Here is a 16,791-nt window from a genome sequence, read left to right on the forward strand (position 1 = left end):
AGACAGAAAAGTCAATAAGGAGTAACAGAAGCTAAGCTTTCTGAATTATTAAAGAAATATAACAAATGATTGGCTATTGAATTCTCATTATATTTTGCTTCAGTCAGAAATGATCGACAAAAGCAACTTAGGAACAGAGTTATAGGTGTGCATTTCAAAGACCTGTACATAGCATGGCATGTAATATTTCTGTAGTATTTCAGCAGGATTTGATTTGACCAGAGTTTGCTAATTTCATTTTAAGTCAGTTGATTTGACAATTCTGGGTCAATGGAACAAATCGCGATTAGTATTTATAATAAAGTTAAAAATCACACAACATTAGTTGACAACCACCTGATGAAGGAGCAGCTAGTGATTACAAATAAACCTGTTGGACTATAATCTGGTGTTGTGTGATTTTTAACTTTGCCCACCCCAGTCCAACACCAGCACCTCCAAATCATGTTTCTAATAATGTTACTTTATTGATTTAATTGAACTAAACAAATCAAGCAGTGCACAGTTGTTCATGTTGTCCAGTCTGTGTCCACTTTCATCCTTCCGTTTGAGTGCTCCTCCCACTTCTTTCTCTCCAGCTTTATTTTTTTAAAGCTTCATTTTCGCAAAGTTAGTCACCATGTTGGCGGGAAAAACTTTTTAAATCTGCACATATAGAGTCATAGAAATGTACAGGTCGGAAACAGACCCTTCGGTCCAACTTGTCCATGCTGACCAGATATCCCAACCCAATCTAGTCCCACTTGCCAGCATGTGGCCCATATTCCTCCAAACCCTTCCTATTCATATACCTATCCAGATGCCTTTTAAATGTTGCAATTGTATCAGCCTCCATCACTTCCTCTAGCAGCTCATTTCCCTCAGCGTGAAAAGGTTGCCCCTTAGGTCTCTTTTATATCTTTCCCTTCTCACCCTAAACCTATGCCTTCTAGTTCTGGACTCTCCCACCCCAGGGAAGAGGCTATGTCTATTTATCCTATCCATGCCCCTCAATTTTATAAACCTCAATAACGTCACCCCTCAGCCCCTGATGGTCCAGGGAAAACAGCCCCAGCCTATTCAATCTCTCCCTATAGCACAAATCGTCCAACCCTGGCAACATCTTTGCAAATCTTTTCTGAATCCTTTCAAGTTTCACAACATCCTTCCAATAGGAAGGAGAACAGAATTGCACACAATATTCCAACAGTGGCCTAACCCATATCCTGTACAGCCGCAACATGACCTCCCAACTCCAGTACTCAATTCTCTGACCAATAAAGCAAAGCATACCGACTGTCTTCATTATCCTATCTACCTGTGACACTACTTTCAAGGAGCTATGAACCTGCACTCCAAGATCCTATGTTCAGCAACACTCAATACGACCTTACCATTAAGTGTATAATTCCTGCTCTAATTTGCTTTCCCAAAATGCAGCATCTCGTATTTTCTAAATTAAACTCCATCTGCCACTTCTCAGCTATTGGCCCATCTGATCAAGATCCTGTGTAATCTGAGGTAACCTTCTTTGCTGACCACTACACCTCCAATTTTGGTGTCATCTGCAAACTTACTAACTGTATCTCTTATGCTCATATCCAAATCATTTATATAAGTGACGAAAAGTAGTGGACCCAGCACTGATCCTTGTGGCACTCCACTGGTCACGGGCCTCCAGTCTGAAAAACAACCCTCCACCACCACTCTCTGTCTTCCACCTTTGAGCCAGTTCTGTATCCAACCAGCTAGTTCTCCCTGTGTTCCATGCGATCTATCCTTGCTAATCAGTCTCCCATGGGGAACCTTGTCGAATGCCTTACTGAAGTCCATATAGATCACATCTACTGCTCTGCCCTCATCAATTCTTTGTTGCTTCTTCAAGAAACTCAATCAAGTTTGTGAGACATGATTTCCCACACACAAAGCCATGTTGACTATCCCTAATCAGTTCTTGCCTTTCCAAATACATGCACATCCTTCCTATCACCGTTGTCAGGCTCACTGGTCTGTAGTTCCCTGGCTTGTCCTTACCACCCTTCAAAAGTCAGCAGTGGAGAGATCTGGATCAGCATTCACATAGCACCTGGGGCCTTCTCTCGAACACGACATTGGTTCTGTTTGACACAAAGGTGCATAAAAAGCTCAAAATAAAGATTTGGTCTTACCTGCTAACCTAAGTCCTAAGCCTAGCCAGCAATTCACAGTATCCTACTGGCCTCTGTTGCTTTAACTGTCCGTAATGCCTTGGGCCGTGAATCGACATCTCTGCCCTTTCCCTTTAAGCAGAGTCATCTCACTGAACTGCAGACCCAAATCTAAAATTAAATTCGCACTGAGTGAATATGTGTGATCTCAGGAAAATTAATATTTAATCCTCAATCTTCTAGGCATTCATAGTGATTGTTGCAGTGTGGTTTCTTCCGATTGTCTGAAGGTACCCTGTTCAAATACAGCAACCCTGCATATTTCTGTTTTTGCACACAGGTTTTACTTAGGACATTGCTGGTCTCTGCTCTGCAGCAAGACAAGGGGCTCGGGCGCCGGGATTATTGGACTGGGTTCCGTGCCAGAAATTGGGTGGGGATAGGCTCTCTCATAAATAATTGCACTAATAAAGAATGAGCTGGATCCGAGACTAGGATGAACCGCGGGGGAAAGTAACCTGGAATCCCCGTGTATAATCATTGCGTGTCCTCCCTTTCAGACCGACAATCTGTTACCGGGCGTTCGAGTTGGCTAAACTTCGTGATTGAGAATGATACTAAAAATGCCACTTCATAACTGCGCGATAAACGGGCCCTTTGAAAGAACCAGTGGCGAATTGTTTGCGGTACGTTTTAAATTGTGGTTTGCAACAACAGAAAACAGACACACGAGAGAGAATGGGTGCGAGTGGAATGGTTCCATCTGTATTCGGTGCAGGAGCTATTCCTGGGGATAATCTATTTGCTACCTGGCTGCTTTCAATGACCTTGGGATGTGTCTGCAGAGGATGGGCGTCTGGTTAAGAAATCTTGTGAATGAAGCTCGGCTGGTTCTGATGTGTGTGTGTGTGTGTGTCTGTCTGTTTGATATTCTCATCACAGCCTGTGATTCAGTCAGGGAGCTGATCACAAGAAGTGTATACTTTTGACGTCAGAGCGGAGATTTATCACCACCCCATTTGGGCATCGCATCCACCGCATTCAATTCACCAAATCTAGTGTTTGATTAGCAATGTCAGCCACTGAATAAACCTGCAATCCGGAGCAAAGATCCTTCCCATCAGAACCGATTAAAGCCCAGACTACCAGCACCGAGAACGGAGCACAGGAGCCGGTAAGACTTAGTCCAGTTTCTGTCCTGTTATTAACATTGGAGGCTAAACGGAGAAATGTAAGATTTCAAACTATATAGCGTTATATATCTTTTTATAAACACGTCTTAACTCTATTTCAATTCCGCTGTTATATTAAAGCATCAAAAACGTATGTATAAGATTTTACAGCAGAGATGGTTGCAAAACCTTTTCGTGTTTAATATGAAGTGCCGGTATATTTAAGGTACTTATGAATTGCACATGGATCCAACAATGTTTGTGAATCATCATTATTGTACAGTATAGATTCTGTATAAAATGTAAGAGGCTTTTTAAATTGTATGTTGAATTTTGTCATGCTATCTGCATTTGAAAATCTAGACTGCTTTCACGTTGTTGAGTAAAACTGCACTTGTTCGTGCCACCATTTAGTTTAAACTAAGCTGGCTTCACTCTCTATTAGTCCCCTTTCTTATAATGCACACCGTGGAGTCTAACTCCCTGCTACTGTAAATGGGTGCTTATGGGAATTTGCACCTTTTCCACCAGGCAGTTGCTACGTCACTATGAATTCTATTTTAACGGGTCTTTCTTATTGTGGGAACAACTGTCAATAAATGTTTGCCAGTTCATACACAACCCGCTGCAGCACAGGGCTGGATTCTTGGCAAGCAAGTGTGTTTTAGATGCCTTGTCCCTTTTGCCTTTGAACTATCTGCGTTTGTTCTCCCCTGTCCTCAGATGATGCTTTTCATGCCTCCAGTTATGAATGGTCAGGCCCGAAACAACTCGAAGCAGTCCCTCAGTTGGCTCTCCTCAGACAACAGTAACTCCTCAGTCACAACCTCCGACCTAGCCACCGAGACAGTCAATCCGTGGGACATCGCCCTGTGTGTGGTGGGGACTGTCATCTCCTGCGAGAATGCCATCGTGGTGGCTGTGATCTTCTACACGCCGACCCTCAGGACTCCAATGTTCATCTTGATCGGGAGCTTGGCGTTGGCTGATCTCCTCGGAGGAGTGGGCCTGATCCTCAATTTCATTTTCCTTTACTTGCTGAACTTCGAAGCCGCTAGACTGGTGTCGGCCGCCCTTCTGATCGCTTCCTTCTCGGCTTCAGTCTGCAGTTTGCTTGCCATCACCATGGACCGTTACTTGTCCCTGTATAACGCACTGACATACCACACAGAAAGGACCACCACGTTCACTTACCTTGTACTGTTCGCCATCTGGGTCACATGCATCAGTCTGGGGTCACTTCCCGTCGTGGGCTGGAACTGCTTGGAAGACGAGACGTCTTGCAGTGTCATCAAACCCATCACCAAGAACAACGCCGCTGTCCTCTCGGTCTCCTTTCTGCTGATTTTCGCCCTGATGTTGCAACTGTACGTTCAAATCTGCAAGATCGCCTTCAGGCACGCTCAGCAGATCGCTGTGCAGTACCATTTTGTGGCCACCTCCAGCACCTCGACCAGGAAGGGGATCTCCACGTTGTCGGTCATCCTCGGCACCTTCGCTGTTTGCTGGGTCCCTTTTGCAATCTACTGCTTGATTGCAGACTCCAGTTATCCGCTGATTTACACCTATGTCACCGTGCTACCGGCGACTTGCAATTCAGTGATTAATCCTATTATTTATGCATACCGGAACCCTGACATCCAGAAATCGCTCTGGGTCGCATGTTGTGGCTGTATCTCATCTAATTTCTCATTTAGACCAAGATCGTCCAGTGACGTATAGTGTCTTCTGTTTCGTGGGATTTTATTTTTTTTTAAAACAATTATTATTTGTAATTTTTATTTTTTTACTGGAAGTTATTTTCAAAGAAGTACACATTTTTTTTAATTTTGCCCGCTTTATAAACCATGTCCAACAAGGGAAAGTGTGCTTTCCGAGAGCAGCTTTTTCCACATCAGTGCATTCTCGTGATATGCGCCCCCAGCGGTTTCCAGTAGAATTGTGATGAGAAACTGCATTATTCCAGACGGGGCAAATGCGACGTGAATTGATGTAGAGATACAACATATCCACTGATGAAATAGCCCTGTGTGGGGGGAAAACATGTTATTTTGTTCCCCCCCAAAAGTCTTCAACTTAGAGATACGGGCCATGTTTAGGAAAAAGGTAGATATTGTTGGAATGTTGTAAGGGTCACTTTGTACCTTCCCCAGCGGTCCATGAACACTAATGGTTACTAGCCTCCAGTTTAAAGCACTATTGGTCTGTGATGCACTTTAAACTACCTAAATTGAGAGCCCAGTGCTCCAAACGTCTTTATAGATCTACCTAGTGTATTGTGATAAGAAAACAACATGATTTATTGATGTAAATGTATCTGTCCACCTGTCAATCCCACACCTACCCATCCACTATTTATCATTAATTGAAGCCTGAAATTCCCACTGTGACGGGATTTTATTTTCTACAGTGGAGATTTAACTGTTCACATCCAATAGAAACTGCGCATTATATTGGTCACAAGATCGTGAGAGTGTCAGGATGATTTACTGTATTTTCCAGTTGATCCCTGAGCGTGATGTGGTCTGGTGCAGTGAGCATTATCCCGCAGCAGTGCAGTTTCATCTTCAAGCGCACCTTGGTCCCTTACTGCAGCTCTTTTCTCCTCTGTTTCTTATTTGGAGTATCTTTTATTTTCTGATTTGTACCAAGACCTCAAATTGTGAGAGTTCACGTCACCCTGTGGGCGTAATCCCTTGCCTTTTGGAGGGGGTGGGAGCTGACCAGAGTAGAAAACCCACTCGAAATGGCAGTTTTTAATAATTAATAAATTAGCACAAGAAAGTTCATCCAGTGTCACACTATTGATTACCCTCTGAAAATAGCCTGATGGATACAGATAGATCCTTTCCCAGGAGTCATCGTGCACTTTGTAATTCTGTCCGTTTATCAGTAGAGACAATTGTAAATATAAAGTCCTTTTGCCAATACTCAACCACTCTGAAGGAGGAGCCCCATACTCAGAGCTACAGTTCAGTCAGTATTTGCCAACGGTTTTGAACCTGCCCGAGTAGGTTTGTTGAACTAGATGTTTCCTCCCCACCCCCACCTTAAAATTGCACTTTATCAAACAAGAGTAAATTTTTAAAGACAAATGTCACTTCCTGCACTGTCAAATGTCTGAGAAGCCTATTTATCTGCTGAGATGGATTTATTTTGTTATTGTTACATATGACTGTAAACAGCATTAACCACCTTTTTGCAAAGGGTAAATTGGATTAAAATAAACAATATTTTAGGAATCAACCGTTTGTTCTGTGTCGCTCTGCTGTCGATTGTTTGCAAGTGGGTAGCAGTCTGCATGATTGGAGGCTGCGCATTGAATTGCTGTAACGACCTGCAATGCTGATTTATCGCCCGAGTCAGACTCCAGGAGCCTTCGTATAGTTAGTCAAATTCCTGTTCCCATCTCGGATCCTCTGGCCTCATTGCCAAACCGCTAGGTCAAAGCCAGGCTGATTGGAGTGCCCATCAGCTAAGCGCGTCAGGAATACATAAGGTATGATATTCAGTGGGCAACCTCGAGAATTTTGCGCAGTCAGTTCCGAATGGATAAATATTCCCGTTTGAAGACAGAGCCTCCCATATACGGAACGTGTTCCCCCTCCCCACCCACTCTGGACTGACGTCAATTCAGCCAGGGCCCGGGAGTGTTGGCAACGCGGGCAGACTTCAGATGTGAAACCATGTTAACCGTGTTAACTTGTACCCTGTGCGCATTGCAAATTACTTGCGGACATTCCCTGAGCCTTTGATTATTGTCGCCCGGAGATTCAGTGCCCACCTACCGCCCCTTCTTGTCCTCAGTCATTTGAAGTCCAGAAAGCTGAGATCTCTTCTTGTGCGTGTTTGACTTTCAACTGAGGACAGAGAGATGAAACATGAATGGCTCTATAATAGATACCGCAGCTTTCGACCGAGGTCATGTATTTTACCGAATGCCAAGTAGCATTTTAAATAAGCCGGTAGCGCAGTGGTATTGTCCCTAGTCTAAAGATCTACAAAGGTTCGACTCTCACAATGGTGAAATTTAAGTCCAATTTTAAAAACCTGAAATTAGAAACCTAACTGTAGCAACTGTAGGAAGAGAAGAAAATGTGTAAAGCAGTGTAATCGATTCTTAAATTCCCTCTGGGCAACTAGGGATGGGCTGTTCTGAACATTTGTATTTTAGATAATTTATTAATAAATTATATTTTACAAAACAATATAGGGATGGAAAATGACTCGGCAATGCCGACATCCCATGAAGAAAAAATAATTTAGTTATATCAAATTCAATGTTTTATTGCATAGATCATTGGGAAGGGAGCCATCTTTTATTTTAAAAAAACTGAGTTCAATAATGCATTTTTGGAGCAAGAAAGCATTTTCTGGAATGCACGCTTTAAGTAGCAACAAATAATTTGGACAAAGGCACTTACATGTGATTTAATGGTAAAGGCAATTTCTCTCAACTAACCCATTCAAAATTAGAAAAATGAATTGCAAGTTCAGACCACATTTAATATTGACTGACTCCACTATTATGTCGAAAGCTAATTTTATTGGGGTGTTCATAGATTGCCAATGCTACCCTTGATACCAATACCATGAAAAAAATAACAGGGTTTTTGCACCTAAATCACTATTTAGCAACCTAAACCTGTTGGACTATAACCTAGTGTTGTGTGATTTTTAACCCTGTTGGAAGTGTGCATGTGTTGGGGGTGGGGGTCCTGGCAGAGGTGGTTCAGAGTTTTTATTATTAATTTCAGAGATTTGAGTGTCACTGGTTTGGGATCTAGATGGGATTTGTATGGTAGCGGGAGGAGTGGACAACTGTGTTAAAACAGGTACAGGTTGGCCATAAATGATTCCTGCCCAATCCGTGGCAAAATGATTTGTCAGCACTCACCATCTAAGTGTGAATAAACTAAATATGGGTGGCTAACATTGTATGGAACTGAATTCTAATATTTAAACATTCTCAGTATGGAATGCTGCATGTGGGGTGGGGTTATAAATTTTGCAATATAAAAAGGATTTTCTACATTTTAAGTGTGAGCACAATATTTGACACTAATCATACATTTCTATATTGGCCATAGTAATACTTTTTTGTTAAAAAGAGGCATTAAGTCGAAGTTTTTCATTTTGTACTCAGACTGAAACATAACCAATTTCGGAAATGAAACAATAATTTCTGCAACATGAGAAGAGGGTGTTGATTTTTGAACTGAAGTGGCACGGATGATTCCGTTTTTCTTGAGTTATTTGAACATTCTACATTGAAAACAAATAGAATTTTGATTCTTCATTAACAAATTAATGACATGAAGTGGTGAACTCTCCATGAAGCGCTCTTCCCTATAATTCAGGGGAAAAAAAGTGAAATTTCAATGTAATAGGGCCATTTTCCTTTAGGCACCGAAAAGCTGTAGAATGTCTCTAAATAAATTGCATATGCCATAGTGACCAGAGAAGTAGTGTGGGTTTCTCAGACACTGTTAAATATTCTTAAGAAATGGCTAAAGAATTTCTCAGAGGTTTTCATGAAGTTGGCCACATTTTCTTCTATATCTTTCTAAAAGTTAGCTTTTTCGTAGTCGGGTTGAATGATGCATGTGGGTGTATAGGATTTGGTTGAGGATTTTGGGACCTTACCATTTTTGTTTACCAATGGTGTTGAGCACATTTCTACCATCAATGGTTCTTTGAAAAATCAATTATTAGAATCAATAGATTTTCTTTTCTACTTTGATTTCTTATCTTATTTATTTTTGTTAAGGTAGTGAAGACTATATTGCCACACAAGACACCAGTTAGGAGGAGTTATTGAACCAGTAGGAGCCAAAAGATTAAATCGACATCTGTAGAAAAAAATAATTAGACTCATAAGTTTATACAGGGTTACTCGAAGAGTGTTGTTTCTGTCAAAAAATTTTAAAAATGCTAAATGGTTATGAGTTAATAAGACTAACTGCTTGGTAGTCAGGACTTAGAATGTCCTGTACCTGCAGTGGAGAAGCGTGATGTGTCTCCTTACTTGCCACCTTGTCCTTCTCTCTTGCCAATCCTAATGTCATGCTCCCATTCCTTCTGCAGACTAAGGCATTTCTCTATCAAGGTGCCTGTGATAAAGTGCTGCTTTATGGTGCCTCCTGGAAAGTTCTCTATAAGGAGACATAGCCATCTCTGGAATAAATGTTGCTGGAGTCTTGCCAAACTATCCCAGAAAATCTCCCAATGTTAGCGATTCCCTTCAGTGTAAATAATGAGGTTAAGTAGTGCATATTCCTTTAAAGTGATGCTCAAAATTAACAGCAATGCCACATTTACTTCCAAACAGCTCCCATTTTTTTTGTTTATCAGGAGCAACATTTTGGTTATTTTCAGGTTAGCTTGTGCAAGAGACCAGGTTGTTGTTTAATGAACTACCTAGAGTATTATTTTAATTGAAAAGAACCCCTGAGCAAGATGTGTTTGTTACTGTGCTCAAATCCCATAAATTATAAGGATGAAAATTAATCACTGAAGGAAAAAAATGGAATATTGCCACCATGTGGTTAAAATGTGTCATAGCATTTCGAAGGAATTGCACCCAGTTCAGTGGAGCAGAAATAAGCATCACAGTCGAGTATAGCTACAGCTATTTTTACCGTCTCCAATAAGGAGGAGAATTGGTTTCATGTTCAGATTGTAGTCCCAAAATGCCTACCTTCCAACCATAGGTCAATGTGCAATCTTCTGTAACTGATAAACATATCATTAGACAACACTGATGTAAATTAATAACTCCCTGTCGTCAAATAACAAACACAGGAAATTCCCAAGAATGCAACCATAAAAATAACTGATTAAACTACCATATCTTTGTTTCTAGTTCTGTTTCAGCACCTAACAGCTTTGACAGGATATGGAAAATTGTGGTGCATTGCTGTTGAGAATGATTGTGTGAAATCCTGAGAGTCAAGTTTTGGAGCAAGGAATATTATCATGTTTCAATATATATATATATAACTCTCAACAATATAAAGCATGAAAACTAATTCATGAAGTGTTTTTATGATTGTAAACCTATTTATAGATTTGAAATTGCCCAACAACTTACTAAAAAGTTTAAAGAATCTTTCGCATTTACAGAACTCAAAAGTGCCCTGTGTTTGAGCTGGTTCTTTTCTCAAACAACACAGATCTGATTTCAGTGTTCAGCTCTAACCCATAGCCCTGTAGCTTCCTTTGTTTCATGTATTTATGTTTATCCTCTCATTCCCTTGCCAACAGCTTTAAAATTGATTGCACATGCAGGTGCTTGAGAGCAGGATTAAAATGAGGAACTATTTATTCAACTGGCACAAACATGATGGACTGATTGGTCTCTTCCTCTGCTGTAACTGTTCTGTGGTTCTATTTATCCTTTGGTTGCGAACTTAAAGAGTATTTTGAATTTCATTCTATCATTTCCTGCAGTGGGTAGTTATTCTTAGCTCTCCTTCCACACACACACAAAATTGAGTAGTACTTAGGGTCACGAGATGATGAACTTGGCAAAAAACATTATTGTAACAAATAGGTTAATATTACATAGCCCCGACTACGAGCTAAAGCTTGTCACTGGGACCCAAATACCTTGTGAAGTGCAGAGGTCTGGGTTTTTTTTAAAGCATCCAATAGAATTTCTGTTTTGCTGTAAGAACGCAAGAACAGTTAAGTCAGCTTCACTTGATGGACGTCGGTCCAATAAATCCAATCTTCTTAGCGTATTAAAAATAAAACTGCTGGAAGTACACAGCAGGATAATAAATATCTGTGGGTAGAAGAAATGTTTTCATATTTTGGATGCATCCACATCACAGAGGCTGACTGACCTTCTAAAGGGCAATTGGGGACGCACAATAAATCCTTGCCAGTGGTGATCACATTTCAAGATTTTTTTTAAAGTGCAATTTTCTGACATTTACTGCACAAACGTGAGTGAGAGAAGCAGTTTCAGTTCCATGTAGCTGATGAAAAAAAAGAGTAAAACAAGTTGTGTTTATTTGTGTGTATAGCTCCAGAGAGATCCAGCTTTTTACAGCTTTTACTGTTTCTCTGATGATTCCAGAGATTTCCAGTTTTTCTTTTCCTTCAGTATATGAATCCTCCCATCATGGCATATGATGAAGTGATCCAGATATTTTGCTGTTAACCATTTGATAAGTTGTTGCAAACATCTGCTATGCTATAATGAGATCCTTCCTAATATTTTTTTCAATATCTTCACTAGATGCCATTTTGTCATATTGAATTTTGAAGCATCTCTACAGTCAGATTTCCATTTCAGCCACAGTATATGAATGACTGTGAAATTCAAACAAATCCTCTAACTCATCGGTCTTGATCTCTCTGCAGCCATATAGACAAATGTGTACAATTTCTTTTACTCTTCTCCACCAGTTGCATGGGACTGAATAAGTCCTCTAATTCAGATCTGTACAGCCATAGCAAGAGAATTGCACTTTAAAAAATTCTTGAGATGTGATCACTACTGGTAAGGATTTATTGTGCATCCCTAATTGTTCCTTAGAAGGTGGTGTGCCATCCTTGGACCACTGTAGTCCATCTAATGTAAGGTACACCCACAGTGCTGTCAGGGGAGTTCCAGGATTTTGACACATCAACAAAACGGTGAAATTATTCCAAGTTAGGATAGTGTCCAGCCTGGCGGGAAGCTCACAGATGGTTGTATTCCAATGAAATTACTATCCTTGCCCAGTGGTAAAAGCCATGGATTTAGAAGGTGCTGCCAGCACGCCCCAGTTAAGTTACTGTCGTGCATCTTGGGCATTGTACACATGACTGCACTTGTCCTCTCATCTTCCCCCCTCCCATTACTTCTGGAATGCACCAGATGTATCTTGGTCTCCTATCTCTCGTCTGTCAGTGTACGTCAGTCAGCAATCAGTGCAAGATACCTTTCAATAGTGCTGTTTGTGAGAGGTGCCACAGTGAAATAAGGTTCATTTTGCTGCTGAACATATTTCCAGCTGTGCAAGATTAAGACAGGAAATTAGCTGAACTATTTAAAATGAAAATGGCATTGATTGTGTCAGTCAAGGTGTAATGCTGACACGATCTGTTTGCTTTGGATATCTCTTGCACCAACTCCAAAGTGCCATTGTTACCCACCCACCCAAAATATCACCCAGTGTGGCCCATATCAGAAGAGTGAATACATGGTGCGAATGACACCCTTGATGCCAAGGGTTGCTTACAAAGTTGGATTTTGTGACACTTATGTTTAAACCATCCAGCTAATAAAACAACAAGATTATAGTGTGATGTTTGACTTGTGTCTAGGTGGCATACAGAGTTAATAGCAATGAAAAACATTCCAACGCAATCTCACAGAGACTAATATGGAGCATATATTTATTTCAGTTTTAAAGACGATGTACAGTTAAAAATCACTAAGGTTTACATCATCATGACCCATCTCATGAAATATAATAAGACACAATACTGTCAAAACTCCAATGATAAGCTACTGATATGATGATGTAAACTGAAGCAATGATGAATCCTGTCCAAATATGTACAAAACAATGGGCAAATCAACTGAGTCAATTTGTTATCTGTTACTTCGTGTTGCAGTAATTAAAGAGGCAGTAAACCTTTTCATGTACTCTACTCCACAATCTGAAAATCTAAATCTGAAAATTTACCAATCTCCAAAATTTCTGGGCAGGAGCTTAGAGGCAGTTTTACACATTTTAAATATTTTTTTCAAGCTACAATTTTATGTTTGTGAAACTAATATAGAAAAGTCATTTGTGTTGACTTTATTTTGCATCTTATAATTAGATGGGTCAATAAAATTGTAAAAATAACATATTTTCTTTAATAGAAATCTCCAAAACTCCACTCTGAGTTTCTCAAGAATATTGGTAATCAATATAAAATAGGCTCATTTTTATTTTAAAAAATGCAAATTTCTTGCCTGTCACTTCAAAAACTAAATGAGACTAAATAAACATCAAAACAAAATAAATTGCCCAAATTATCTTACAGAAGGAAATTAATTTTAAATTAAATTAAAATTTGGCTAACCAATCCAGAAAAATTAGTCAAGGCAGACTTGCTCATCTCAGTCATACGGAATCAGATAGCTATTTGGCTAGAAGCATCAGTTGAGATTCTAGGATTGGATACTGATTGAGGTAATCAAATATTCTATGGAATAGTAGGATGGTAGTTGGGAGAATGATGATGAAATTACAGCCAACCACAGCTAAATGATGAATGATTGAACATTTTAGTGTTCTGTTGGGTATTTGCACCTCCTTCCTCATGACTGTCTTTGCTATTTTTTTTCCCCTGAATCTAAGTTCTCTCCTGGAAGGATAACTGGCACTATTTCGTGCAACTCTGTTGATTCCCATACAGGTTGGCATTGCTTGGTTAACTCCGGAAGTTATGGAGAAGTCGGCAAACTGTTTCTTTAAGTAGCTATATATTAAAAAAAATACTATGCATTTCTGAAAAGAGAAATGAAACTTGTAAAAGGAAATCAGTCTGGCATATGGCAGATCTGGATGGTATGATCTAAGGGTCTAACTGTGGTCTTCCATGACAGCATTCCTAGTGGTGGCTAGGAGAAATTACAAATAATTCGAAGAAATGTGTGACAGAATTGAAACAATTCTACTATTCCATGATTAGAAGCAAACAGAGATTATAATTTAAAGTTGTCACAAGTCAGAGAGCACATGAAAATTGTGTACAAGCAAGCATCATGATAACAGTACCAATAAAGCACTGATTAATTTCTAAAACAAGACGTTTAAACCTTTATATTATCACCACAATATTTACATCAGCCCCAATGTTTGCTAAAATGTCAAATCACTTACAAAACAATTGAGAATTTATTTCTTTCAACTTGTATTTAAATATTTAATAAATAAAAGTGAAGCTTTAAGCATTTGTTTGATTACTCACTTATGACAATGTTCATAGACTAATTATTGTGCTACACAACAAGTACTGATTTGACACATCAGTATGAGGAGGCAACATGGAGTTACTTTGCCAGACCTGGATTTATCGCTGGTTGGGTGAAGTGGAATTCTGTACATGCTTACTTACACAAAAGGAAAATGATCTGCTCGAGAGTATCTTAAGCCAGTTACATTCTTCATGTTAGCATACACACAGTTGACTTTACTCATTCCAAAAACAAATTAAATGAAGCTTAAAGGTTGATTTTGCATTAGAGACATATTAATAATGGAACTGTTCCAATTGCAGAGCCAGGTCCTACGACACAGAGTGAGTCAGAATTGCCACCTTGTGCACAGTTGAAAAATCTGGTTAGAAATTGCATTACCTTTGCAAAAGAAACTTACGACTCATGTTTCTGCCTGAACTCATTGCAGAATCACAAATGTAAAATCTTCCACTGTCCACTGTTTTAAAATGTAACTGTTTATTTTATTTAGTAACAATATTTCATAAAAAATGCACTTAAAAGCAGTAACTGTTATTTTATGAATATAACTGAAAATTCAACAGTTGAGAGTAACCAGATTTAAATAAATAAAAATTACTTTGAAAAACTATACTGAATCACTTCACTCATGTACCTTTGTCAGTTCTTCATGAATTAAACGTGTCTTCTAGTCTCTGTGCAACGATAAAAGCAAGCTTAACTTCAGGAGCCTCCTTGAACAGCTATAAATAGGTGCAATAAGTGCAAATTAATTATGCTAATAATTTCAATTGGGCTATGACTAGTTTTATGGCTAGGCCAGGTTCCAACATTAGACATCACAAAAACTTAATTTTCACATAAGTAATTTGCACTTAAAACTCCACAACCTTTTTCACTGGTTTGGCCTATTTCAGGCAAATTGTGATGGTACAATTTCACTCAGCAATGACTGTTAACTTGACTAACAAGAAAAAAATGCTATTGGTCATTAAGTCCTCATTCAAACTTGTCCTGTTTATTAACATTGGTAAATGAATGGGGCCTGTAATTCATTGCAAGACTTTTGAAAACACTGTCCCCTGCTCCCCAAACTCAATAGTTGTGGTCCCTTGCCCACATCTTTTTTCCCAATGACTTTCAAAACTGCTCCTACCTCTAAGTTCAGGAGAAGGAAGCAGTAGCATTTTTTAAAAATGCTGGATTATAAAAGCGCAGTGCACCAGAACCATCAGACTCACACTTTCACAACATTTCTTCACCCAGAGGGTTATGAGCCTGTGGAATTCTCTGCCGCAGAAAGCAATTGAAGCCAAAGCACTGTATGTTTTTAAGAAGAAGTTGAATATTGTTCTTAGGACTAGATGGGTATGGGAAGAAAATGGGAACAGGATACTGATTTGGATGATCAGCTATGATCACATTGAATGGAATGACACGTTTGAAGGGCTAAATGGCCTACTCCTATTACTGTTTCCTATGCTTCTATGACATCAGAGTTCCAGCTTGAAACTGAATCTGGTTGTTGAATGGGAATAGTCTGGAGAAGCAAGCAGTGAGAGAATGGTTCAGAGGAGTTGCACAGATCACAACTCAGAGGTCAGGGAGTGGGTGTGGGGTGGGTGGGGGGGGGGGTAGGTTGGTTCACATCTCAGAGTTGAGAAATGGCAGGAGTCTGCACTGCTCAGTAGGATTAGGAAGTAGAATTTTGGGAAGCAGGATCATTAACGCAAAGTTAATGGAAATAGGTTATATCTTCTATACTTTTAAACTTGTTTTTAAAATGTTATTTCAATTACTAAGGTAGGAATTTAGCAATTTTAAATACGTTAATTGAAGATAAAATGTTTTAATGTTTTTTTTGATAAATTCATACAGAACCTAATCACAGTTTTAGTGCTAGCTAATATTTCTATTGGGAACAATGTTTCACTTAAAGTCATGATTTTCAAGAAGCCAACCACAACTTTAAGTGAGGATGTACTGTACTGCACTGCATTTCTTCAAGTGTTCCACAAATCACAATGATGATAAAACTCTGACTACATGTTGCTACTAGATGTCAGCCTTGAGTCCGTGATGCCACTCTCACTTTGAGTCACAAGGTTTTGGAACCAAGTTCAACGACAAAGATCTACTCCAGGCCAAAGGAATATCCCATTGTTGGAGGCGCTATCTTTCAGAACTGATGTTAAAGTGAGGCTAGTTAATCCTCTCAGGAAGCTGGTAAGTATTTCACAACACTACTTGAAAAGTAGTGGGGCAAGGGAGCTCTCCTTCTGGCCGAGGCAACATTTCTGTCAAACACTTTCCAAAACAGACTATCTGGTCACTTACTTAATTGCATTTCGTGGGACCTTGCTGTGCACAACTTCATTGCCATGTTTCCTAAACTGCATCAGTGACTACAGTTCAAAACACATTAATTGGCTGTAAAGCACTTTGGGTTTCCTGAGGTCAAGAAAGGTGCTACATAAACGCAGGTTTTTTTTCTCTTTTGACATTTCGTTGGCACAGTCCAGCTGATGATGCTCTACTGAAC

General features: G+C 39.5%; 1 protein-coding gene across 1 annotated transcript; it reads left to right on the forward strand.

Moving 5' to 3' along the window:
* Positions 1-2,693: 2,693 nt before the first annotated feature.
* LOC140495972 (G-protein coupled receptor 12-like) lies at positions 2,694-5,020 on the forward strand. Its single transcript, XM_072595330.1, has 2 exons — positions 2,694-3,300; positions 4,022-5,020. Exon 2 carries the CDS (start codon positions 4,022-4,024, stop codon positions 5,018-5,020), a length of 999 nt encoding a protein of 332 aa, XP_072451431.1. The 5' UTR covers positions 2,694-3,300.
* Positions 5,021-16,791: the final 11,771 nt, after the last annotated feature.

Source organism: Chiloscyllium punctatum, chromosome 25 (genome assembly GCF_047496795.1).
Source record: "Chiloscyllium punctatum isolate Juve2018m chromosome 25, sChiPun1.3, whole genome shotgun sequence".
Lineage (NCBI taxonomy): Eukaryota > Metazoa > Chordata > Chondrichthyes > Orectolobiformes > Hemiscylliidae > Chiloscyllium > Chiloscyllium punctatum.